Source organism: Brassica napus, chromosome A8 (assembly GCF_020379485.1).
Source record: "Brassica napus cultivar Da-Ae chromosome A8, Da-Ae, whole genome shotgun sequence".
NCBI classification, from domain to species: domain Eukaryota; kingdom Viridiplantae; phylum Streptophyta; class Magnoliopsida; order Brassicales; family Brassicaceae; genus Brassica; species Brassica napus.
In genome coordinates, this window is record NC_063441.1 from 9,910,167 (window position 1) to 9,934,126 (window position 23,960).

The following is a 23,960-nucleotide window of genomic DNA, read 5'->3' on the forward strand; positions in this document are numbered from 1 at the left end:
AATAAGGAATAGGCAAGAAACGAAAATAAATTTTAACTTGAGAATGCAGAGTATAGTTGAAATTTGAAATACACATAAAAATATAAAAACCAGAACATGGTTTTCACTGAGAAGTTGTTGTAGTTATTGGTAATGTGAAAATTGAAAAAGCCTGTAATGCAACATAAAAGTGAGAGTGTCCACTGGACTGTCTAGTCTTTGCGTGTCTTCATGGCAGAACTCCTCTCCTATTAATCTATTTCTTCCTCTCCAGTGTTACTGGCCTAAACAGGGGTCTCAACTGAATCATAAACAGTAGCTCTTTCTCCATCAGCCATGGCAGCAGCAGTGCAACCTCTTATGGTCCTTCATTACTCTCACAAACCCTAACATTCCAAAATTATGCTTGTTGCTTCAATAAGCTTATCAACCATATACGACATCTTGGCCGGATTCTTGCCGAGTATATAATCAACTTGTTGCTTCGATAAGCTTATCAAGGTGTCGGGGACAATGTTAACGGAGTTTCTTCAGTTGAACGTGTGTTGTGTGACTTTCATGTACTTGGCGTAGGTTGTGAGCAAGAATGTTATGGCCATTACGTGTTGAAGGTTGCTCTGAGGTAAGTTGTAGTTGTACATCAAGCCTCCTGTTGGTTCTAGTTGTTAATTACGTTTCAGAATGTTAGAATGCTTCGTATTCAAGATTTAGATCTGCTTACCTGGAGTGTAACTGGTAGACGAAGAGGGAGTATTTGGGAGGATCTTGCATATGAAGCTCTCAGCTTCTTGCTTGTATTGATCAAAGGTGTTGTCATTGTTAACTAATGCTTGCTGCCAAAAAGTGAAATATTATTGTTGTAAATTGGTGACATGCTAAGCAACAAAAGTGTATTGGGTTCAAACCACCTTTGGTGCGGAATATTATTAGGAATTAACAAAAAGATGAGTTTGGACTTATGAGAGATTGGAACTTCCACAATTAAAAAAAAAACTTTCTTTTAGCAGAGAGACACACCTGTGAAAGAAGAACATAAGCGCCAGCATATTTGTTGTCCCAGTTGAAGATGTCAGGATGATCTCCACCTCCTAGAGATTGTATGAAGTTTTTGTAATTCGAGTCATCGGTTGCTTTCAGCAGCCAGGCCGCACCCCACATTAGCTCGTCCTGTGTCATCATAATTTTTTACATTTTGATATATATGTAGCAGTAAAAGTTTTTTTAGTTGCAATAATAAAGAGATGGGACATATGAAAAGCCGACCTTGTAACCAGAGTACGAGCAGTAAGCTTCCCGCCAAGTATATCCCATGTTGTCTTAATCTTAACCAGAGAAAGCGGACGTTTTCCGCCATACCTCTTGATCCTTATATGTAAATATTTTGTCTTCAGTATGAACTATGAAGAACTGCGCTTGATATGCCTGCACTATGAAAGAAGAGAGGTCTACTCCTAATTTGATCTCCACATGTTTCCTTCCTTTGAGAGACTCTGTTTCATGAGAGGTCTACTCTGCGCTTGAGATGTCTGTGCTTGTTAAGTACCACCTTGCCTTCTCATTCCTTACATGTATAATATTGTAAAATCAGGGTCCTCGTCATTGGTCCATGCTTTTAAGATTTTGCAGAACCTCAAAACCTTATGTCTAAGAAGATCAGTACCCAGGAGATGGTGTCCATGGAAGGTTTCCCCAGCAGATCAGTCATAAGATCCATCTGGTGAACCACATTATTTCCAGGGAAAGTGGATTTCTCACTAATACTCCGGAAAAGATGCAGCATATACTCCATATATTAATGGCGGGTGTATACTAAAAATCCAAATCCACCAAAATTAGCTGGCAGTAATACAAAAATTGAAAGAAAGGCTTATATAGAGAAGCAACTTGGAACGGAAACATCCACAAAGTAGTGGAGCGGTATACTATCTTATAGCAACATACAGTAAATTTAATAGATAATAAGGTTTGAGAATATACAAACTGACTTTAGGAGAAGAGAAAGACTCTTAGAGAGACATCTTGTGCACCATACCCTTCAAAAGATTGATGTGGGGCTATCACTAAATGAAACCCCTTCCTAATCCAAAATCACAAATCTACATTTTTACAGTTTTCATTTGCCAGTTTGTTCTTTGGCTTCAGATCTCTGTGATAGACATTAGCTGCAAGTGCAACAACTGAGGTACATAAATTATTAAACAGAATAAAATCTCCAGAAATCTCGATGGGACCAAAATTCAAAAAGCCAAAACTAAGTGAGATATTAGGAAACGTCATGATGCCAGTATACTACATCAGTGGGTTAAGTAGCTGAGTAAATGTTAAGGTTTAAAAGACAATTTGACATACGCTATAATCTGTGGAAGTCAGTGATCTCTAGACAGATATTATATACACATAAAGAGATTGAATGATGAAAAAGGTAAAGTCAGAGACCAAAAGAAATTGAAATACCAATGTGGATGTACTTGAGTGCCGTGATAATTGATATATGAAGAATTGAGGATGCTCTCTTGTCAAATAATCATTGATAGATGAGAAAGCAACTTCTGACTACACTTGAGAGCAGCTCGGTGTGTTGAAACCTATTATAGAAGACATCAAGATCACCAAACATTACATTTGGTACCATAAACCAGAATATTCTCAAATATATAACCAAGTCCGAAAACGCAAAAGTGCAGATGTTTGATTGGTTAGATTTTGAGCGAGAACCTAATCTTTAAAGATAAACTTAGTTCTTCTTCTCCTTTGTGCTTCCTCTCTGTCTCAATAGCTCCCTCACAAAACACTCCTATTCTTCCTGTCTGTCTATGGTATGTGGAAGCTTAGTTGGCAAACAAAAGAACTAAGGATTGAATAGAACATTTATTGGAAAGTTACCGTGAGAAGACGAACACGGCAAAAATCAACATGAAATTGTTGCTCCGAAGAGATTTCTCTACTTCCAGGCCCCATTTTTTAACACGAAATCAAACAACTCTTGGATCTGTTCACTCTGTTTCGTTTCAATCAATGGGAAAGGATCAAGACGTTTAGAAACGCAAAAGACGGGAAGATGAAAGGAAAACCACAATTGTAAAGCAAAAATATCGATTGCTGACATGGCATTAGTTATACATCTGATTGGTTGATTTTTTCAGCCCACGTGGATAGCTTAGCTATTGAGGATATGCAACTTTTAGTATAGTATAGATTTTGAAAAAACCAAAAAATTCAAAAAGAAAAATACAGCTACATGTTAGACAGTTTTCTCTTAGTCCGTCTGAAACCGATAAGGATTTAAAATTAGTATTACATAAACACATTTCCTATTCCTGAAGCTCAGCAGAAGCCAAAAAATAAGGCTAAAACATAAGGCTAAAACAAAAAAAAACATTATATGGGAGTTCGAACCCTGCATGAGTGCATATAAGAGGGCTACAATTCCAGTAGAGCAAAGACACATTATTAAAGTTTAGGATAATAACATTACATAATATTCGATACGTGATGAGTAGTTTTATAAGAAATCATTGTGAGTTACCATATCTGCGAAAACCCTACATCACACAAGTAAGGTAGAGCAGTTACCATATTCTGCTAGAAGTACCTCTTCTCCTTCTCGCAAGACTGAACACGCAACCAGATCTCATCTTCTCTTTGAAGTGTAAGTTTTCTAACTCACCAATATCTCTCCATAACAATATTTATAGTCTAAAACGTTTTACTTTTATTGAATGCATACTAAGGATTGCACCTTCAACATAATGGGAAAACCACCTACACCTAGCAATGTGGAGACCGGAGGTAAGACAAATAACTATAAACTGTTTGCTGGGGATTTTTCATATTTAGTCTGATTTGAGTACTCAGCCTAATGATTTTGCCTATGTTTAAGAACAAATCGCGTGCACATCATCTTAGAACACAGCAGACTAAAACAACTGTGTGGTATTATTATTTAGACACTAGAATTGTCGCAGTTCATACATACAAATTAGCAAACAGATCTTTTTCTAAATTTACAAAGAAATATAACAATAGACTTTTTATATGCTTATACGTACTTTATATTTATAGGACATCGTAGTCAAAAAAATATTTGATTATTAGTTATATATATAATTATATATATGGAATACACTACTTTATATATTTTTGTTTTTAATATAATAATTAAAATATAAAATAAATTATATTATATATATGTGTGTTTTAGAACAATTTTATTTATGCAATCATTATTTTAAAAATTGTATATATTGGTTAATTATTCTAAAAATTCTACATTCTTGAAATATTTTTGTGTCACTAAATTAAAATATCTAATATAATAGTTTGACAATATTTTTAATTTAACATATTATATTTGAGTTTTGTGTTTCTCTTTTCAGTACCAAAATAAGACGTATAAATGATACAACCAATAAATTTTTATTTATTTTGCTATCTATAAAAACTAAATATGATAATTTCCAAAAGAACTAAGATATACTATATAATTCCAATATTTTTCTATAAGCAGAAACATCGTCCGGGATAACTCATAAGAGAAAACGAGGACGTCCACCCGGTTCCCGTACAAAATCAAGAGGTGTGTTTTTATTGTCGAATATAAGCTATACCTAATTACTAATGTTGTTTTGGATATTACTCTAACTATGAATATTTCAGCTCTTGCAATAAACGAGCCGCCAACATTCAAACCAAAATATCATGACTGTAAGTTTGTATCTATCTTATTAAAACTCAAGTACAAAATTGGAGTGTTTGGAGACTTGAATAGGACTTTTAAAAATTTGGAGTGTTTGGAAACATTGATTGCAGTCTTTTAAAAAAAAATATTTTTGTTTGAAAACAAAGATAGTAGTATTAAGAAAAAAAGTAATGGGCTTATGTTTTTTTAAAAAATTGAAAGTTATCTAGGCCACTTTTAAAATATACCAAAATGGGTCAATCTAATTCCCTAAAAAAATTTTTTCTAAACTAACCATAAAATTAAATTGAAACTTTATATACATATTTCAAATCAAAATAATAATTCAAATTTGATTTATATCAAAAATTGATTCAAAACTATACATATAGTCAAAAATGGATTTTTACTAAACTATTTTTCAATAACCATTATAAAAAAATATTGTCAATATATATAAGAAAAATATAATACAAAGCCCAATTTGAAATACCAACTCAAATTATGGTTTTCATATTTCATATTAAGTTTTAAAAATATAATATATGTAATTATTTATATGATGGTATGTATAAAATACTATTAATTATATGATTACTTATATGATGGTACATATAAAATACGATTAATTATATGATGATAAAATACGATATATAATAATGACTAGGGATGGGCTTTTGGATACCCATACGGGTTTACTTCTGATCGGTTTGTATTTTGGGTTTTCGGGGTCAAAGATTTCAGCCTTATTAGAATATTTCTAAATTTTGGTTTGAGTTCGATTTGGATCTTTGCGGGTTTGGTTTGAGTTTGGATAACTAATTTAAATTATTTTTAAAGTCTTAAATCATTATATATTTTAAATTTCTCAAAATGTATAAATAAAATAATATATTACGTATAAATTTGAATAACATATGTCATAATACTTAAACTTAACATATCAATTGGCTTGATTTAAAATTTTGGATACGAAATCAATAATTATTTTAAGTATTTTTGGTGATTTGAGTATACTTTAACTATTTCAGATATTTACTTTTGACTATCTATATATATTTTCAAGTATTTAAACCAATTTAAAAGTATCATTTTTGATGTTTTATATACGTTAAATCTAAAAATAATTAATACATATAAGTATATAAATCTATTTTTAGATAAATTCGGATACCTAAATACTTCGGTTCGGATCAGATTCGGTTCTCTAAATAACAAAATTTTGAATAATTAGAATATTTAATCAATTTATGTTTGGGTTTGGTACTATATCTTTGGATCGGTATCGGTTATGTTCTTCGGATTCATTTTTCCAAATCCTAATAATTACATGAAAAACAAATATCAACATATTTTTCAAAATATACACCCGCGCGCCTGCGCGGATCAAAATCTAGTATATATTATAATAACATACTTTGATCGATACTTATTTACACAGCTAAATGGGTTTTGAAAATCAGGTGGCTGTGATAAGTGTGACTCTTATGGTACTAAATATTACTCCAACATCTATTTTCTACGTAATACTCTTTTATACTAATTATTTTTAAATATATTAGTTAAGCAAAAAAATGCACGTAACATGAGAAGGGCCATCTTACTATCAAAACGAGCTTCAACCACATCTCAAGGTATGCTTCATAAGAATCATAACTACCCAAATTCATTTGGTATAATAAATTTTTTATTCCATTAATCTTTGTTTACACATAAAAACAGATGCTCCAACGCAACCATATGGCGTGCGCCACGGTAGAAACAAGAAAAAAGGTACATACAGTGTAACCTATTCAAATTAGAAGCGTTAAGATTATACCAAAATTATAATTTTTTATTAATTTACAAATATAATAATTTATCGATATATTGATTGAACCAAGACTTAATTTTGAGACTGTTAAACTATATTATTACTATGGATCTTCATGTACCATATGCAGTTAAAAAATTTAAAATATTTTTTAACAGATAAATATAAATTATATTTTAAAATTAAATTTTATTAATATTGTAAATTTTCTTTTTCATATCAATCTTTTAATAGAAATTTGATTAAATTAAACATAAAAATTATATTTAGGAAAATGCATATATATATTTGAAATTATTATCTTAGATAAATTATTGTATCTATTTATTTTAATCAAATGTTTAAAATAAATTTGTAAAAGTAGCATAATTACCAAAAATTAGAATTAAACAATATTTATAAAATTTGTAGATATATAAGAAAATAATGATTTTTAATAATTACCAAAAATTAGAATTAAACAATATTTATAAAATTTGTAGATATATAAGAAAATAATGATTTTTAATTAAATTTTTATAATTTTCTAAAAAAATTGTATACACTTCCAAAAATATAAATTGACATTAAATGTAATATATGAGATATTACCTTATATTAAAAAGTTTACCAAACTACCATTTAATGCAATTGTCTATGTCGTATTAAAGTATTAGACATGTCATCAATTTCAGTAGTCATGTTATATTTGTTTTGCGAATATAGTCTAGGGGTATTTAGATTTTTAGTGTATATTAACTTATAGAGTATTCGTTCAAAAAGATTACACTATACTATTTAAAATACAGTGATATGCAAAAAACAAAATCTAAAACAAAAAATAGTATACTCCACAAATACCTAAAATATAAAACACCCTTTGGGTTAACAATTCCAAACACATTTTACTACAGATAAAGGTTCAACTTCGCAAACTGATGAAAACCCAATCGTAGCATGCGGAAAATGTGGTGCATTAATGTGGCTTTCGGAAAGCACTGGTACAGACTTTAAGACAGGAGAACCAACGTTCACAATTTGTTGTAACCATGGCCAGATCAGACTTCCGCCGATCAATCAACCCCCAGCGCTGTTACAGGAACTTCTACAAACTAGATGGTTTCGAGATACTATCAGAGTCTATAATTCTGTATTGGCTTTTACATCCGTTGGAATGAAGATGGACCATAGTGTGGTAAATGCGCCAGGCCCTTACACTATACGGATTCAGGGTCAAACCCATCATAGAATTGGCTCGCTCATACCACAACAAGGCCATCTCCCAGAATTTCTACAGCTTTATATATTTGATACGCGCAATTAAGTCAGAAATCGGCTGAATGCGATGGGGCAAACCTCAGCAGAAGGTAATCTCGATGAGGCAACCTTGCAATGCCTCATCGAGATGATTGACGAGAATAACTGTTTGGCTAAGGTTTTTCGACGGGCACGTGACTATTACGAAAGCGTCGGCAAAGAGTTTAGGATTAAGTTGCTACCAGATAAAGGAAAAGGGAGAGAATACGATCTTCCGGTTGCAGACGAGGTCGCAGGCCTTATTGTAGGGGATATGTTGTCAACAATCGGAGTACGAGATATAGTGGTCCAATTCCAATCTGACACTTTGCAGCAGATACGTGATGATCACCCTCTATATATGAGCCTACAATATCCTCTTTTGTTTCCATATGGTGAGTATGGTTTCCACCCCGAGATCCCATTACATCTTGAGACAGGCACTTCAAGAACAAGGCAATTCCTGACCATCCGCCAGTTCTATGCTGCTCAAATACAGATCCGTCTTAAGCAAGGGCTGACATTGATTAAGGGCGATCGTCTACTCCATCAGTATATTGTTGATATTTATACAGCAATTGAGGAAGATCGACTAAGGTGGGCAAGGAATAATCAAGATATTCTGAGAGCTGAGCTTTACAATAATGTACTCGACGCTGTTTGCAAGGGTGATACAGATGCTAAAATTATTGGTCAGAGGTTCATACTGCCACCAAGTTTCACCGGGGGACCCAGATACTTAGTTGAGAAATACCATGATGCAATGGCTATTTGCAGAGAATATGGGAATCCAGATTTGTTTATTACGATGACGGCCAATCCGAACTGGAAAGAGATTAAAGAGCATCTTGCGAAATACGGTGGAGAATCTCCCAACGATAGACCAGACATCGAATGTCGGGTCTTTAAGATGAAGTTGGACCAGCTACTCAAGGATTTCAAAAAAGGTACTTACTTCAAGCCATACACAGCTGCTCTACACAGGATAGAGTTTCAGAAAAGAGGACTCCCTCATGCACATATACTATTGTGGTTTGGAAACTCTTCCAGAACACCAAGTGCAGAGGAAGTAGATGAGATTATCTCAGCTGAGCTTCCCAACAAGGAAGAAGACCCAGAAGGTTACAATTTAGTAACAAAACACATGATTCATGGTCCATGTGGTCTTATTAATCCAAAGTCACCATGTATGGAGAATAATGTGTGCACGAAAAAGTTTCCTCGGGCGTATAATAACAATACTTTGATTGACAAATCAGGGTATGTATTGTATCGTCGGCGCCAGAACGAAAATGCATCTGCATTAAAAGATGGAACAATCGTAAACAACAATTTTGTTGTACCTCATAACATTAACCTCTTGAAGAAGTACAAAGCACATATTAATGTTGAATGGTGTAATCGGACAAGTGCCGTGAAGTACTTATTCAAGTACATAACCAAGGGTATTGACAGAGCTTCTGCAGTTATTGAACAGGGAAATACGGGAGCTTTATCCACAGGGGCCTCTGGTGAACCAAAGGAAAGAGTTATCAAGCAACGGAATGAGATCCAAGAATTCATCGATGCACGATACTTATCCGCTTGTGAAGGTATGTGGCGGACGTTTGCATTCCACATACACAAAAGGAAGCCATCAGTTGAGAAGCTTATCATCCACTTAGAAGGTGAACATAACATCACTGTTAAGGAAACTGATAACCTCGGGCGTGTAGTCCGCAAGCCAGGTATCGAGAAGACGATGTTCACTGAATGGATGGTCCTATGCAGAAGATCAGCATTTGCACGGACATTAACTTATGTGCAAATTCCGCAATATTTCGTGTGGAACAACAGTAGCAAAGTCTGGACTGAACGTAAGAAAGGAAAAGCAATTGGGAGAATCGTAGCTGTCCACCCATCGTCAGGCGATCGTTACTACCTAAGGATTCTCATAAATAAGATTAAGGGTCCTCGAAGTTATGACGAGCTCAAAACGTTTAACGATGTTAAATACCCAGATTTTAAATCGGTTTGCTACGCATGATGATATCTGGACAATGATGTTGAATGGATCGAGAGTATGTCAGAGGCTGCTAGATCGGCTACGCCATTTCAACTTCGGGATATGTTTGTTACATTCCTGAACCACTGCTTTGTTGCAAGCCCTAGGAAATTATGGGAACACTCCTGGAAATCAATGAGTGATGACATACTTCGCAAGAGGCAAAGACTCTTGGGTCACTCAAATCTAGAACTGGACGATGAGACCCTTGAGCAATACACTTTAATTGAAGTGGAAAAGTTGCTGCGGAAGCATGACCGCTCAATAAGTGATATTAAAGATATGCCTAAGATCAAACCTGTTTTGCTAAAGGAATTGGGTAACAGTTTGTGGACCCAAGAATTGGATTATGATGTCGCAGAGGAAACATTAAGACATGACACACAGTTTACCCTTCTTAATGCTGATCAACATGCGATTTATGATTCAGTTTTAGACTCCGTTGATAAAAAGTCTGGAAAACTATTCTTTGTTAATGGCGCAGGTGGTACGGGAAAAACATTCCTATACCAAACCATTATATCCAGACTTCGTTCAAAAAAACAAATCGTCCTACCGGTTGCTTCTTCAGGGATAGCCGCATTGCTCTTACCTAACGGAAGAACAGCTCATTCCCGCTGCAATATTCCTTTGAAGCTTTCTGAAGATAAGTTATGCAACATCAAACCAGGAACAATGCTAGCTGAGTTAATTGAGAAAACGGACCTCATAATTTGGGATAAGGCGCCTATGACTCATAAGCATGCTTTTGAAGCACTAGATAAGACTTTGAAGGATATAATGTCGAGGAAAAATCCTCCCGCAAAGGAAATGACTTTTGGTGGAAAGACAATTTTGTTGGGTGGTGATTTTAGACAGATTTTACCAGTAATTCCTCAAGGTAGTAGAGCTGATACTGTCTTAGCTTCAATAAGTCATTCCTATCTGTGGGATAGCTGCATCAAGTTTACTTTAAAAGTAAACATGCGAGTCAATCAGGACGAAAAAGAGTTCTCAGAGTGGCTTCTCAAGGTCGGAGAAGGTCAATCACAATCATCAGAAGAAGATGAGGATGATGGTTACCATGAGCAAATGATAACTGTTGACGACTCATTGGTTCACCAGACTACGGATTGTAATGACTTTCATATATTAAAAAAAAAAAGGGACCTCTTGATTCTCGCTTGTGTCTCTCAATCTCAATCAGCTGCTTGCATTCTCAGTTAATTATTTAAACATCACATGATAGTCACAAGCAGGCTGCTTGCTTGCTGGATTAATTAAAATTAAATCATGTGGCTGAGAGAGATTTCTTCAAAGGAAGGAATTAGTGAGCTGCTTAGTGGATGGTTATGAATAAGAAAGCCAGCTGTCTTATTCTCACCAAGACTTGTGTAATCTGAAGAAACTCAACTTAGTCATCAGATAAATTAGTCACCACTTTCTTCTCTCCTGTCGTGAGAAACAAAAGAAAAAAAAAACAGAGAGCATTTTTAGAGAATTCAAGAGAGAAAGAAGAGAAAATCAGTGGAGAAAAATCAAGAGAGTTTTGGGTGTTGTTTCTTCAACCAGGCTGTGTTGTTGTTGAAGTGTGGAAGAAGAAAGGTAATTAAACTGATCAGATCCAATCACTAGCCTTGCTCTGTTATGAACCAAGTTTTGTTTCTATTTTGATGATAGTCATATTGTGAGCTTAGCTTGAGAGGAGTGTTCAGCCAAGATCAACCCTTCTAGTTGTTTTGGTAAGCTGTAGTAAAGTGGTTTGGATGTGGTGATCAGAGAACCTTATTAACCGTCATGAACCTTGTCCATTCTCAGGATCGTTTCAGCTCATTCGAGATCAGTTTCAGGCCTTTTTAAATTTGGTTTCAAGACTTGAATCAAGGTGAGTCTAGGCAGTTGGATGAATAAATCATGTATGAGTGTAGCATGATTTAGTTGCAGTGAATAGTCACGAATGATTAAGTGTTGTCTAATTATTCTTGAAGTGTTCAACTCATGTTAACTCTTAGGAAATTTTCTTAAGTGTTCATGGAGGTTTATCTATAACTTAGTACTTGTTCCCAAGTATTAATTATATATGCATTCATATAGTTAATAATTCATGGAAGTAATAATCATATGAAGTCTTAGTCAATACACATTACTTAAATATCCCCGTATTATACGAAGAGCCGTCACTTGTTCGTACGTGGTTCACGTAACGTTTCAAGTTGTACGAAGACACGGAGTTACGGTATTGCAGACTAGGGCCGTGTACTGGGTGACGATCCAGTGTCGGGTGTTCATCAAGTGATTATCCGAAGGAGATGAATTTTAATTATTTTTATTACCCGTTAAGCTCTTAGCCTTTGTGGTTTCGAGTTTAGCATATGCCTATAAATATATATATATATATATATAATTATGAGTTAAGGGCGGGTGATATGAAGCGATGTATAGGAAGAGATTCATAGTGATTATGTACTAATACTTGAATGATCATACTAATGCATTATTGTGATTGCTTGTGTTGATTTGTTGTGTTGTGAATCTAGATTCACTGAGTATTTGTTACTCACGACTCATTCGTGTGTGCAGGTAACCATTAGGCGGGAGATACTTTTCTCTTTTGGACTAGAAGGAACGGCGTAATCAGCAGTAGTTTTTGTTGTCCTTGCAACGAACCTTTTGATGTATATTTACTGTAAAACGTTGTTGGGCGATAGGCCGTAGGATAAAACTATAACGGTTTGTAAAATGTTTAAAGTAAATAAATAAGGTATAAAGAATGTTTTATAAACTACTAGTTCTCACATGATATTAGTCCTTGTCCGGGACAAACCAACTATCGAGTATTGCTTGTCGGGTTGAAAAGCCAAGAGTGATATCCGATAGGAGCGTCGGTGTTCTCAGTTTGTTGATCTAAGGTGATCGGAATTATTCTGGGAACCTCGGATCGACCTTCGGGGAACAACGACGGTGTCATTTTCGGTCAACTATGATCGGGGGTGTCACAAAGGTGGTATCAGAGCATTTTTATACGATGCTTGAATGGGACTTGTTTCAAATATTTTTCGTGTCAAAATGTGTCGCGAGGATAATTAGTATATGCTGGTTTGTTCCTTCTTTTTGAAATAGATAGAACTGGGTAGAAACTTACCATGATCTTTCCTTGCAGATGCCACCGAGACAGGCCAGACGTGGTGGAGCTTATCTACCGATACCTATTTCCTCATCTCCAGACTCTTCACCGCCATCTACTCCGGCACCACTTCCGACCCCTAGCTTTGAGGTTACACCTTCGGGCTCTAGCTTTGAGTCTGATCCATCTGAGGATTCACATGAGTATATTCCACTTCAAACGCCGATGCCTATGTCACCAGATCCGTATTACACAGATATAGAGGTCGATGTTGTTCATGATCATCCTGCCGATCATCCTGCCGCTCATGCTGCTGCTGCAGAAGATGTTCCAAATGTTCATGCTGAAGCACCACCAGCAGCACAACCTGCGCCAGCACCAGCGCCAACTGATCCAGCGATAGTGGCACTTCTAGAATTGATGGCGGAGATGGTAAACTTACAACATCAAACTCTTAATGCACAGCGTGCGCAGCCAGCTCCGGTACCTACCACGTCACATCCTGACTTTTTGAAGATTGTTATGCTCATGAAGAACTTGGGTACTAGACACTACCGAGGAGGGACTGATCCGTTCGAGGCTGATGCATGGTTACAGAACCTTGAGGGAAACTTTCAGGCGACTCGCTGTCAGGATGAGTTCAAGAAAGATGTGGCTGTGTACTACTTGGAGAAGGATGCATTGAGCTGGTGGTTGTGTGTAGACCGCTACCTTGGTAATGTGACAACTACTTGGTCAGACTTTCGTCAAGCATTTCAGCGGAAGTATTTTCCACCAGAGGCTAGAGATTGTCTTGAGGCTCAGTTCATGGCGTTGGTACAGGGAGATAATTCTGTTAGGAGGTACGAATCAGAGTTCACCCGCCTCAGGCGTTATGTTCACTACGGTCAGGAAGACGATCCTATGATTATCAGGAAGTTCCTTCGAGGACTTAGTCCATACATTAGGAGCCGTCTTGAAGCTGTTGAGTTTGGTAGACTTTCTGACTTGGTGGAGCGAGCAGTGAATGTAGAAGAAGCTATCATCGCGGAACGCGCATCGTCGAGTCATTCCGCAGAAATACGACGCCAGGCTACTCAGAGTCAGCGACCGTCTCCGTCCATGATGGATCGAGGTCATAGAGGCAGAGCAGTTCGTGGAGGACGTTCAGGAGGACATCGTCAGAGAACTCAGACTTGCTTTGGTTGTGGCCAGAGGGGCCATATAGCTAGAGATTGTCCGAATGGAGGACAATACAGGCCAGCGGTACCACCCAGTGTTACTTGCTTCACGTGTGGAGAGCGAGGACATTACGCAACATCTTGTCCTCATACTCACCCTACATCTTCAGATGCACCACGAGCTCCACAGGCTGGATCATCTCGTTCCCCTTTACCCTTTCCCATACCACCAGCGAAGCGTCAGGCCATTTCTGGTAGGGCCTATGCCTTAGAGTTACCTGGACCACCGGGACCACCGAAGGGTCCTATCACAGGTTTATTTTCTTATCCTATTGAGTGTTGTGTGATATCTTTAAAAAAAAAAAAAAAAAAAAATTGATCGGTGCATTAGTAGATTAAAAAAAAAAAAAAGAATGCTATGTGAATGGTTGAATAAATAATTTAACTTGAAATCAATTATATATATAGGTACTTTGGCTGTAGGTGGAATTTCAGCCCATATCTTGTTCGATTCGGGAGCAACACATAGTTTTGTAGCTCCCGAAGTAGCGTCTAGACTCAAGGGAGAATTCACTAAGGTGAATTTAAATATTCTTGTTTTAACTCCCGGTGATCAAGTTCTTGAAACCGAAGGCTGCATCTTAGAAGTTCCGATCACTATCCAAGGCATGATTTTTCCAACCCATTTGTTAATACTTCCTTTAGAGCGGTACGAGGTCATCCTAGGAATGGATTGGCTGTCTAGTTACCGTGCTCATCTCGATTGTGGTCGAGGGAAGATTTTCTTTGAAAGAGATACCCAACCCTCTTTAGCTTACCAAGGCATTGTACCGAGTGTTGGAGTGTCGCTAGTTTCAGCCTTGAGAGTAGAAAACCTTCTGAAACAGAATGAAGAAGTGTATCTAGTTACCTTAATTGCTGGGCAATTAGATGATGAGAAAGAGCAGAACTTAGAAGACATCCCCATAGTCCAAGAATACGAAGACGTTTTTAAGGCATTAGAGGGATTACCACCGTCCAGAAATAACCCTTTTAGTATAACTTTAGAACCCGGATCAGCTGCAATAGCAAAGGCACCGTACCGAATGGCTCCAGCTGAACTCGCTGAGTTGAAGCAACAGTTAGCTGATTTGCTAGAGAAAGGTTTCATTCGTCCTAGTTCATCACCGTGGGGAGCGCCTGTGCTGTTCGTAAAGAAGAAAGACGGAAGTATGCGGTTATGTATTGATTATCGTGGAATCAACAACGTGACCATCAAAGACAAGTATCCACTTCCAAGAATTGATGAGCTTTTAGATCAGTTGCAAGGTGCAAGTTGGTTTTCGAAGATTGATTTGGCTTCGGGTTATCATCAAATTCCGATTTCCGAGACCGACATCATGAAGACTGCTTTTAGGACACGCTATGGACAATTCGAGTTCGTAGTAATGCCTTTTGGTCTTACCAATGCCCCAGCTGCCTTTATGCGTTTGATGAATGACGTATTTAGAGATTACTTGGACGAGTTTGTTATCATATTCATTGATGACATTCTCATATATTCCCGAAGTGCGGAAGAACACGAGGAGCATCTACGCATGGTTCTCGACCGTCTACGAGATCAAAATCTTTTTGCAAAGCTCAGTAAGTGTCGTTTCTGGAAGAGAGAAGTTGGATTCTTAGGACATCGAGTGTCAGAACAAGGAGTTTCTGTTGATCCAGAAAAGATAGCTGCTATCAAAGAATGGCCGCGTCCAACTTGTGTTACCGAGATTCGAAGTTTCCTTGGATTGGCTGGCTATTACCGGAAATTTGTTCAAGGGTTTGCAAGCATATCGAAGCCGTTGACTCTTCTAACTGGCAAAGATGTCGCATATGAGTGGAGTACAGAAACCAAAGAAGCGTTTGATAAGTTGAAGGAAGCTTTAACCTCTGCACCTATCTTAGCTTTGCCTAAGCCTGGCCAACCATATACAGTGTATACAGATGCATCTCATGTTGGTTTAGGTTGTGTGCTGATGCAAGACGATAGGGTAATCGCCTATGCATCAAGGCAACTAAGGAAGCATGAAATAAACTATCCGACACATGATTTGGAGATGGCCGCAGTTGTGTTTGCACTTTGAATTTGGCGATCATATTTGTATGGTGAGAAGATCCAAGTGTTCACTGACCATAAAAGCCTTAAATATCTTTTCACTCAACCTGATTTGAACCTAAGGCAAAGACGATGGATGGAGTTTGTGGCTGACTACGACATGCAGATTTTATACCATCCAGGAAAAGCAAATGTGGTTGCTGATGCTTTGAGCAGAAGGAAAGTTGATGTGGATATCGAAAAGGAACTCCAGAACCTTGAAACAGAATTCAAGATGATTAGTTTGGCTACCTTAGAAGGTGAGGAAGGAGAACCTTTCGGATTACAAGCAGTGAGCCAAGCCGGTTTACTTGCTCGTATCCGAGAATGTCAAATAAGAGATGTTAACTTGAAAAAGATCCGAGAGCAGTTGATTGAAGGCAATTTTGGTGGATATCAAGTTGCGAGTGATGGAACCTTGTTACTCAATGGTCGAGTAACCGTTCCGAAAGCAGAAGGACTTCGAGAAGAGATTTTAAGAAGTGCACACCATTCTATTTTGAGCATCCATCCCGGAAGCACGAAGATGTATCGAGATATCAGAAGGTATTACCACTGGCCCGGAATGAAGAGAGATGTAGCAACGTGGGTATCTCAGTGTCAGGCTTGCCAACAAATAAAGGCCGAACATCAAGTTCCAAGTGGCTTACTTCAAAGTCTACCAATCCCTGAATGGAAATGGGATGCTGTGGCGATGGACTTTATTTCTGGTTTACCTAGAGCGCCAGGCCGTGGGAATGATGCAATATGGGTAATTGTCGATCGTCTTACTAAATCTGCTCATTTCCTACCGATGAAACTCACAGACAAAGTGGAGACATTAGCAGAGTTATACTTGAAAGAAATTGTAAAGCTTCATGGGGTACCAGCAAATATAGTATCAGACCGAGACCCGCGCTTTACTGCTAAATTTTGGCGAGCTTTTCAACAAGCTTTGGGAACTGAATTGCACATGAGTACTGCGTTTCATCCAGAAACCGATGGTCAAACCGAAAGAACAATCAGAACCCTAGAAGATCTGTTAAGGTTGTGTATTCTTGATTGGAATGGTCTGTGGGATAAGTTTCTGCCGTTGATAGAGTTTTCCTACAACAATAGCTACCACTCGAGCATCGGAATGTCACCGTATGAAGCACTATATGGTCGACCTTGTAGAACACCGGTGTGTTGGGCAGAATTTGGTGAGCGAAGAATGCTTGGTCCAGAAATTGTAGATCAGGCTGCTGAAAAAGTAAGAGTGATTCAAGCAAATATGAAGAAGGCTCAAGATCGTCAAAAGAAGTATGCAGATCGCGGTAGAAGAGAAGTCAGCTTTGCAGTAAATGATTTAGTCTTCTTAAAGGTAGCTGCACAGAAAGGAAAGGAACGATTCGGAAAAATTGGGAAGTTAGCAACCCGTTACATAGGTCCGTACCGAATTGTTACTAAAGTCGGAGAAGTAGCCTACCGACTTGAACTTCCACCTGATATGCCTATGCATCCGGTATTTCATGTATCGATGTTGCGTAAGCATATACCAGACCCCAATATGGTAGAGACGCAACAACCAGAGAACTTGCAACCAAACCTCACATATCCTGAAGGTCCTTTGCGGATAGGTGAATGTCGTATCAAGAGATTGAGGAACCGAGAGATTTCTCAAGTTCAAGTATTTTGGGGCAAGGGTCAGAGAGTTATTGTCACATGGGAGGATGAAGATAAGTTCAGAGCTGATTATCCAGAGTTCTTCTCAGGCGTCCAGTGAAGTGTGCACAGTTATATTTTGAGAATTCGGGGACGAATTCTTTTGAGAAGGGAAGAATGTAATGACTTTCATATATTAAAAAAAAAAAAGGGACCTCTTGATTCTCGCTTGTGTCTCTCAATCTCAATCAGCTGCTTGCATTCTCAGTTAATTATTTAAACATCACATGATAGTCACAAGCAGGCTGCTTGCTTGCTGGATTAATTAAAATTAAATCATGTGGCTGAGAGAGATTTCTTCAAAGGAAGGAATTAGTGAGCTGCTTAGTGGATGGTTATGAATAAGAAAGCCAGCTGTCTTATTCTCACCAAGACTTGTGTAATCTGAAGAAACTCAACTTAGTCATCAGATAAATTAGTCACCACTTTCTTCTCTCCTGTTGTGAGAAACAAAAGAAAAAAAAAAACAGAGAGCATTTTTAGAGAATTCAAGAGAGAAAGAAGAGAAAATCAGTGGAGAAAAATCAAGAGAGTTTTGGGTGTTGTTTCTTCAACCAGGCTGTGTTGTTGTTGAAGTGTGGAAGAAGAAAGGTAATTAAACTGATCAGATCCAATCACTACCCTTGCTCTGTTATGAACCAAGTTTTGTTTCTATTTTGATGATAGTCATATTGTGAGCTTAGCTTGAGAGGAGTGTTCAGCCAAGATCAACCCTTCTAGTTGTTTTGGTAAGCTGTAGTAAAGTGGTTTGGATGTGGTGATCAGAGAACCTTATTAACCGTCATGAACCTTGTCCATTCTCAGGATCGTTTCAGCTCATTCGAGATCAGTTTCAGACCTTTTTAAATTTGGTTTCAAGACTTGAATCAAGGTGAGTCTAGGCAGTTGGATGAATAAATCATGTATGAGTGTAGCATGATTTAGTTGCAGTGAATAGTCACGAATGATTAAGTGTTGTCTAATTATTCTTGAAGTGTTCAACTCATGTTAACTCTTAGGAAATTTTCTTAAGTGTTCATGGAGGTTTATCTATAACTTAGTACTTGTTCCCAAGTATTAATTATATATGCATTCATATAGTTAATAATTCATGGAAGTAATAATCATATGAAGTCTTAGTCAATACACATTACTTAAATATCCCCGTATTATACGAAGAGCCGTCACTTGTTCGTACGTGGTTCACGTAACGTTTCAAGTTGTACGAAGACACGGAGTTACGGTATTGCAGACTAGGGCCGTGTACTGGGTGACGATCCAGTGTCGGGTGTTCATCAAGTGATTATCCGAAGGAGATGAATTTTAATTATTTTTATTACCCGTTAAGCTCTTAGCCTTTGTGGTTTCGAGTTTAGCATATGCCTATAAATATATATATATATATATATATATATATATAATTATGAGTTAAGGGCGGGTGATATGAAGCGATGTATAGGAAGAGATTCATAGTGATTATGTACTAATACTTGAATGATCATACTAATGCATTATTGTGATTGCTTGTGTTGATTTGTTGTGTTGTGAATCTAGATTCACTGAGTATTTGTTACTCACGACTCATTCGTGTGTGCAGGTAACCATTAGGCGGGAGATACTTTTCTCTTTTGGACTAGAAGGAACGGCGTAATCAGCGGTAGTTTTTGTTGTCCTTGCAACGAACCTTTTGATGTATATTTACTGTAAAACGTTGTTGGGCGATAGGCCGTAGGATAAAACTATAACGGTTTGTAAAATGTTTAAAGTAAATAAATAAGGTATAAAGAATGTTTTATAAACTACTAGTTCTCACATGATATTAGTCCTTGTCCGGGACAAACCAACTATCGAGTATTGCTTGTCGGGTTGAAAAGCCAAGAGTGATATCCGATAGGAGCGTCGGTGTTCTCAGTTTGTTGATCTAAGGTGATCAGAATTATTCTGGGAACCTCGGATCGACCTTCGGGGAACAACGACGGTGTCATTTTCGGTCAACTATGATCGGGGGTGTCACACGGATGATCCTTTAAAACAAGTTGTGAGTGCTGCATATGGAGACATCAACAAATTAAATATCTCTACGAGCTCCTACACTGATAGAGCTATCCTCACTCCCCGAAATGAGACAGTTGATGAAATCAATGCGTACACAATCTCCAACCCAGACGGAGATTCGAGAGATTACTACAGCTGCGATAGCTTTGAAATTTCCGATACTCAATCTGATCAAAATGATGCTCTTTACGCGATTGAGTATCTCAATGCTTTGGAGTTCTCAGGATTGCCTTCTCACAAGCTCACTCTTAAAGTCGGGGCCCCAGTTATGCTTCTGCGAAACATAAACCAAACAAAAGGATTATGCAATGGTACACGTATGATTCTAAACTACGTAGGCGAACGAGTGCTTATGGCAGACATAATAACTGGCTCACACGCTGGACAAGAAGTTTTGATCCCAAGGATTGTTCTCCTGCATGATGACACAAAGCTACCATTCACCTTACGTCGTAGGCAATTCCCTATCAGATTGTGTTACGCAATGACAATCAACAAAAGTCAAGGACAAAGCTTAAAGGAGGTTCTTTTATATCTTCCTAAACCAGTCTTCGCGCATGGGCAACTATATGTGGCCCTCTCACGTGTAACAAGCAAATCAGGACTAACAATCATTAAAGCCGAAGACCATCATCCACAAAAGGTGAAGAACATAGTATACAAGGAGATCTTCAATCGTCTCCGCACCCATGAAAGTAAGTAAAATTCCAAATCTAAAACCTAATTCCATACGTTTTCAGTTATTACTTATCTAATTATTCACATGTTTATCTTACTCAATGTTCTAGCGATCACCTTAAACGGCTAAAAGCTAAACTTCACCTTCATGATTGCTATATCACTACTTCAGGGTATGTCAACTAACACTATGAAATATATAAGTTGATGTACATTATCAAGATATGCTCACTGATTGACCTCTAAATGATTTCAGGCTCTCATTCAAAGAGATCCCATCACCTCTACACAACTTCTTTATCGGATGTTCACCATTCTATCTATACTTTAATACATTCCAGCTCTTCTATTGTTTTTTAAGTAAGAATTTAAATGAGATTACTCGCAGACTTTTGTTAATACAAGATTTCCAATCTCAAAGTTATCAAGACTCAAGCATTTTTCCGCGCGTAGCGCGGACGAAACATCTAGTAAATATAAATATATGATGTGGAATGTACGTAATAGACAAACATGTATATTTATGCTTGAAATCTGGAAGAGAAAGCAAAAATGGCAACGGAAATTAACTAACACCTACTTTTTCTTTTAATCAAAGCTTATCCGACCTTAAAATTCCCATATTAAACAGATACCGACAGATTTGTGCCAAAACAAAACTAAAATATGTAATATGTAATCATCAGAATGGTGATTAACCCGGATCTACTACCTCTACTGGTGAAGCTTTTTTGCCCTAAGGGTGCAAGTGTCAGATCCGAGTCTCAACAGCTGTGAGGAGAAGAAATAGCAACCGGCTCTTGTCCTTAACTTAAGCAGATTATAGGATTCGGCTCAGAACTTCTTGCAATTACAAACAGTAAGCTGGTCTAACTACTTAGAACCTCGGATCCTTGGCTCAACCTACAGCAGGCTACAAATTAACCAGTTAATAATACATGTTAAAAGGTGACAGTCGTACATCTTCCCAAGGTATTGATTCGGCTTTGTCAGGTCGCCAATGCACTGCACACTCTTACCAAGTGGGACCCAAACTATATAGAATGGTTTAGAACAACACAACCACATTAGTGGAACTTATTAGAACTTCATCAGCACTAGACCAAAATCCACCAAGTAGGAATACCTAACTTTAATTGTATGTTTTGACTATTAGTTGATATGAGCAACAAATAATTGAAGAGTGGAGCCCTGACTCCGACCACATTTGTCTCCATTTCCACAAATCAAAATCTCATGTCCCTTCGAACATGGAGCCAACTCTTACAACTATTTGCCCACCCTAATCGTATTTCTATCAAATCATCATTTATTTGCGCGAAACATTGGTATCCTGCAATAATTATTTACTTCTACGTGGAATAAAACACCCAAAACATACATACCAAATGTCATAACCTACAAGTTCTTTGGTCCACTTTATAAATTAACCTTGAGGTGGAGGAACAATGAGGGTGCTTTTTTTTTTGAAATTAAGCTATTAGAAATAAAGTAATTAAAGATAATAATGTTTCATTTTCAGGATGATGTAATTCAAAGGTGCAACAAAGCATTTGTTCTAAACTTTTCTAGAATATAATATTAATGTTACCAAGTCTAGAGCCAACATATAAACCCCACCATGCAAACATGTATACTGTCACGTGTATATAACAGACAAATTGCTTTGTTGTTCAATATTCACATATCAACAAAAGCAGTCCATCGTCAATCTATCCGCAGATTAAAGAATCATATACTCAAAAAAAAAACAGTTAAACACTATCGTTCTAATATAAGTTAAAACAGCAGTTTTGACCAAAAGATTGGTTTATGATGGACGTTGAACCGGTGATGTGCGAGTGTTGCGGATTAACGGAAGATTGTACGCAACACTACATTAGTGAAGTCAAAGCTAACTTCGCCGGAAAATGGCTTTGTGGACTTTGCTCCAAGGTGGTTAGCGACGAAGTCAGCCGAGATCTGAAGCAGACAACGATGGAGGAAGCTCTTAATGCTCACGTGTTGTTTTGTGGCAAGTTTAAAGCTAACCCGGCAGAACTGGTCGCTGACGGCATGAAACAGATGCTACGTAGGAGGTCAGGTGACATGTTGCCGGCCAAGTCCAAGATGTTCGGAAGATCTAAGTTCTAACACCAAGTAGTTGTGTTACACATCTTGTTCTCTCAGTACTTTCTTCTCTTTTAGTGTTGGCTAATGTATAATACAATAAAAAATGTAAATCAGTACACTCAAACAACTATTGCCAGTAATCTTTGCAAGAACACAAGCCATCTTTATAACAGTGAAACCTAGTTCAATATCTCACTATTATCTCCTGTTCATGCACTTTATAGATACCATCTTTTTTTTTTTTTTTTTTTAATAAAACTTCTTTTATTTATTTATATAACTTTGGGTTACAAATCAATACCACTACGGTAACTATACAGAACCTAAACAAGATTTCCCCCACTAACAAATTCCCAAACCAAAGCATAGAAAAACTCCTAAGGCATTTAAAAAATCGAGAGCCAAACCGCAAGAACTGAACTCTCTCCTATTCCCAGAACTTGTGCACGAGCTAAAGGATCCAACCTCAACCGAATCGTTTGCTTAATCTCTGAAATGATAGCTTCAGGAGGCCTCGCTGTATCAGTATGTACTCTGGAGTTTCTCTCTTTCCAAATCAAATACACGCAAGCTTGATATATCAACCTCACAATCAACTTCACATTCATGTCTCTTGTCGGAACCTTCAGCCATCTCAACCTATCCTCAAACACCCGAGGTGAGCTAAGGTGGAGTCTCGTTGTGAAAAACGACCATACTCTCTCACTGAACTCGCAGTCAAAAAATAAGTGCTGCCTGCACTCATTATGACCCACGCACAGCACACAAGATGGTGGTACTATCAATCCCCATCGTAGAAGTCTGTCTCTCGTTACCATCCTATCTCTTGCTGCCACCCAAGATAAGAAAGCATGCTTAAGAATCCTACCCTAAAACCATACCACATCGTGCCAGTACACCTCCAACGTGCAGGGAAATAGGGCTCTCCACGTCTCACTAGTAGAGAAAATCCCTGACCCATTCTGACCATTAATCCTCCATTCGTATTGATCATCAACTTCTGAGGCCATAATTGGTGATGACTCAGGCAGGTTCTCCTTCAGGAAAGTAATGATTGCATTCCTACTTCTACTCCTCTCAAAGCACCACCCCCTCACTCGTTAAAGCATCTGCCACCACAGCATTTAAACTGATACCAGTCACAGCTGGTCCTCTCTCGCCAACCAACTCAATAAGGGGGCCAAGGGAGGTCCAATTATCTAACCAGAAGCTTGCTGTAATCCCCGAACCAATCTGACAATGAATAAAAGGTCTCGCTTCATCCCTCAACTTACACAAAGATTTC

At 37.6% G+C, this 23,960-nt stretch overlaps 7 protein-coding genes across 9 annotated transcripts; 5 read left to right on the plus strand and 2 right to left on the minus strand.

Annotated features, from left to right (window-relative positions):
* Positions 1-17: 17 nt before the first annotated feature.
* On the minus strand, positions 18-4,729 carry LOC125577299 (endoglucanase 9-like). 3 transcript variants are annotated; one of them, XR_007315699.1, is made up of 7 exons: positions 2,863-4,729; positions 2,695-2,790; positions 1,640-2,564; positions 1,243-1,540; positions 997-1,146; positions 701-812; positions 18-628 (listed from the first exon to the last, which is right to left on the minus strand). XR_007315699.1 is itself a non-coding variant. In XM_048738628.1 (6 exons), exons 3-6 carry the CDS (start codon positions 1,288-1,290, stop codon positions 510-512), a joined length of 429 nt encoding a protein of 142 aa, XP_048594585.1. In that variant the 5' UTR covers positions 1,291-2,564; positions 2,695-2,786; positions 2,863-4,697; the 3' UTR covers positions 18-509. The 3 variants fall into 3 exon arrangements, 2 of the variants coding, with proteins under 2 accessions (XP_048594585.1, XP_048594584.1); XM_048738628.1 differs by having other exon boundaries at positions 1,243-2,564; positions 2,695-2,786; positions 2,863-4,697; XM_048738627.1 differs by having other exon boundaries at positions 1,243-2,564; positions 2,863-4,697.
* Positions 4,730-7,794: 3,065 nt separating this feature from the next.
* On the plus strand, positions 7,795-9,771 carry LOC106358776. The gene has a single exon (XM_013798577.1). It carries the CDS (start codon positions 7,795-7,797, stop codon positions 9,769-9,771), a length of 1,977 nt encoding a protein of 658 aa, XP_013654031.1.
* Positions 9,772-9,924: 153 nt separating this feature from the next.
* LOC106358778 (ATP-dependent DNA helicase PIF1-like) lies at positions 9,925-12,402 on the plus strand. The gene is made up of 4 exons (XM_048737452.1): positions 9,925-10,903; positions 11,341-11,373; positions 11,587-11,653; positions 12,306-12,402. Exons 1-4 carry the CDS (start codon positions 9,925-9,927, stop codon positions 12,400-12,402), a joined length of 1,176 nt encoding a protein of 391 aa, XP_048593409.1.
* LOC106359572 lies at positions 10,913-19,924 on the plus strand. Its single transcript, XM_022689824.2, has 5 exons — positions 10,913-11,373; positions 11,449-11,510; positions 11,587-11,653; positions 12,929-14,366; positions 19,428-19,924. Exons 4-5 carry the CDS (start codon positions 12,929-12,931, stop codon positions 19,436-19,438), a joined length of 1,449 nt encoding a protein of 482 aa, XP_022545545.2. The 5' UTR covers positions 10,913-11,373; positions 11,449-11,510; positions 11,587-11,653; the 3' UTR covers positions 19,439-19,924.
* LOC111199911 (ATP-dependent DNA helicase PIF1-like) lies at positions 19,644-21,336 on the plus strand. The gene is made up of 2 exons (XM_048737453.1): positions 19,644-19,695; positions 19,765-21,336. Exons 1-2 carry the CDS (start codon positions 19,644-19,646, stop codon positions 20,586-20,588), a joined length of 876 nt encoding a protein of 291 aa, XP_048593410.1. The 3' UTR covers positions 20,589-21,336.
* A 109-nt stretch (positions 21,337-21,445) lies between these two features.
* Positions 21,446-22,870, plus strand: BNAA08G05510D. The gene has a single exon (XM_013799247.3). The coding sequence runs from the start codon at positions 22,376-22,378 to the stop codon at positions 22,694-22,696; it is 321 nt and encodes a 106-aa protein (XP_013654701.1). The 5' UTR covers positions 21,446-22,375; the 3' UTR covers positions 22,697-22,870.
* Positions 22,871-23,061: 191 nt separating this feature from the next.
* LOC106358779 lies at positions 23,062-23,685 on the minus strand. The gene is made up of 3 exons (XM_013798581.1): positions 23,557-23,685; positions 23,491-23,504; positions 23,062-23,410 (listed from the first exon to the last, which is right to left on the minus strand). The coding sequence occupies exons 1-3, from the start codon at positions 23,683-23,685 to the stop codon at positions 23,062-23,064; spliced, it is 492 nt and encodes a 163-aa protein (XP_013654035.1).
* Between the last annotated feature and the right edge of the window lie 275 nt (positions 23,686-23,960).

Excerpts from the sequence above, each read along its gene's own strand:
- LOC106358779 (XM_013798581.1), bottom strand. The coding sequence starts at position 23,685 with ATGGCCTCAGAAGTTGATGATCAATACGAATGGAGGATTAATGGTCAG.
- LOC106358778 (XM_048737452.1), top strand. The coding sequence starts at position 9,925 with ATGAGTGATGACATACTTCGCAAGAGGCAAAGACTCTTGGGTCACTCA. Across the intron at positions 11,374-11,586 it reads TGAAGTGTGGAAGAAGAAAG|GATCGTTTCAGCTCATTCGA; the intron begins GTAATTAAACTG and ends GTCCATTCTCAG. Across the intron at positions 11,654-12,305 it reads GTTTCAAGACTTGAATCAAG|ATTCACTGAGTATTTGTTAC; the intron begins GTGAGTCTAGGC and ends TTGTGAATCTAG.
- BNAA08G05510D (XM_013799247.3), top strand. The coding sequence starts at position 22,376 with ATGATGGACGTTGAACCGGTGATGTGCGAGTGTTGCGGATTAACGGAA.
- LOC106358776 (XM_013798577.1), top strand. The coding sequence starts at position 7,795 with ATGGGGCAAACCTCAGCAGAAGGTAATCTCGATGAGGCAACCTTGCAA.
- LOC106359572 (XM_022689824.2), top strand. The coding sequence starts at position 12,929 with ATGCCACCGAGACAGGCCAGACGTGGTGGAGCTTATCTACCGATACCT.
- LOC111199911 (XM_048737453.1), top strand. The coding sequence starts at position 19,644 with ATGATATTAGTCCTTGTCCGGGACAAACCAACTATCGAGTATTGCTTG. Across the intron at positions 19,696-19,764 it reads TATCGAGTATTGCTTGTCGG|AATTATTCTGGGAACCTCGG; the intron begins GTTGAAAAGCCA and ends TAAGGTGATCAG.
- LOC125577299 (XM_048738628.1), bottom strand. The coding sequence starts at position 1,290 with ATGGGATATACTTGGCGGGAAGCTTACTGCTCGTACTCTGGTTACAAG. Across the intron at positions 813-996 it reads CTTATGTTCTTCTTTCACAG|CAAGCATTAGTTAACAATGA; the intron begins GTGTGTCTCTCT and ends ACTTTTTGGCAG. Across the intron at positions 629-700 it reads GTCTACCAGTTACACTCCAG|GAGGCTTGATGTACAACTAC; the intron begins GTAAGCAGATCT and ends TAGAACCAACAG.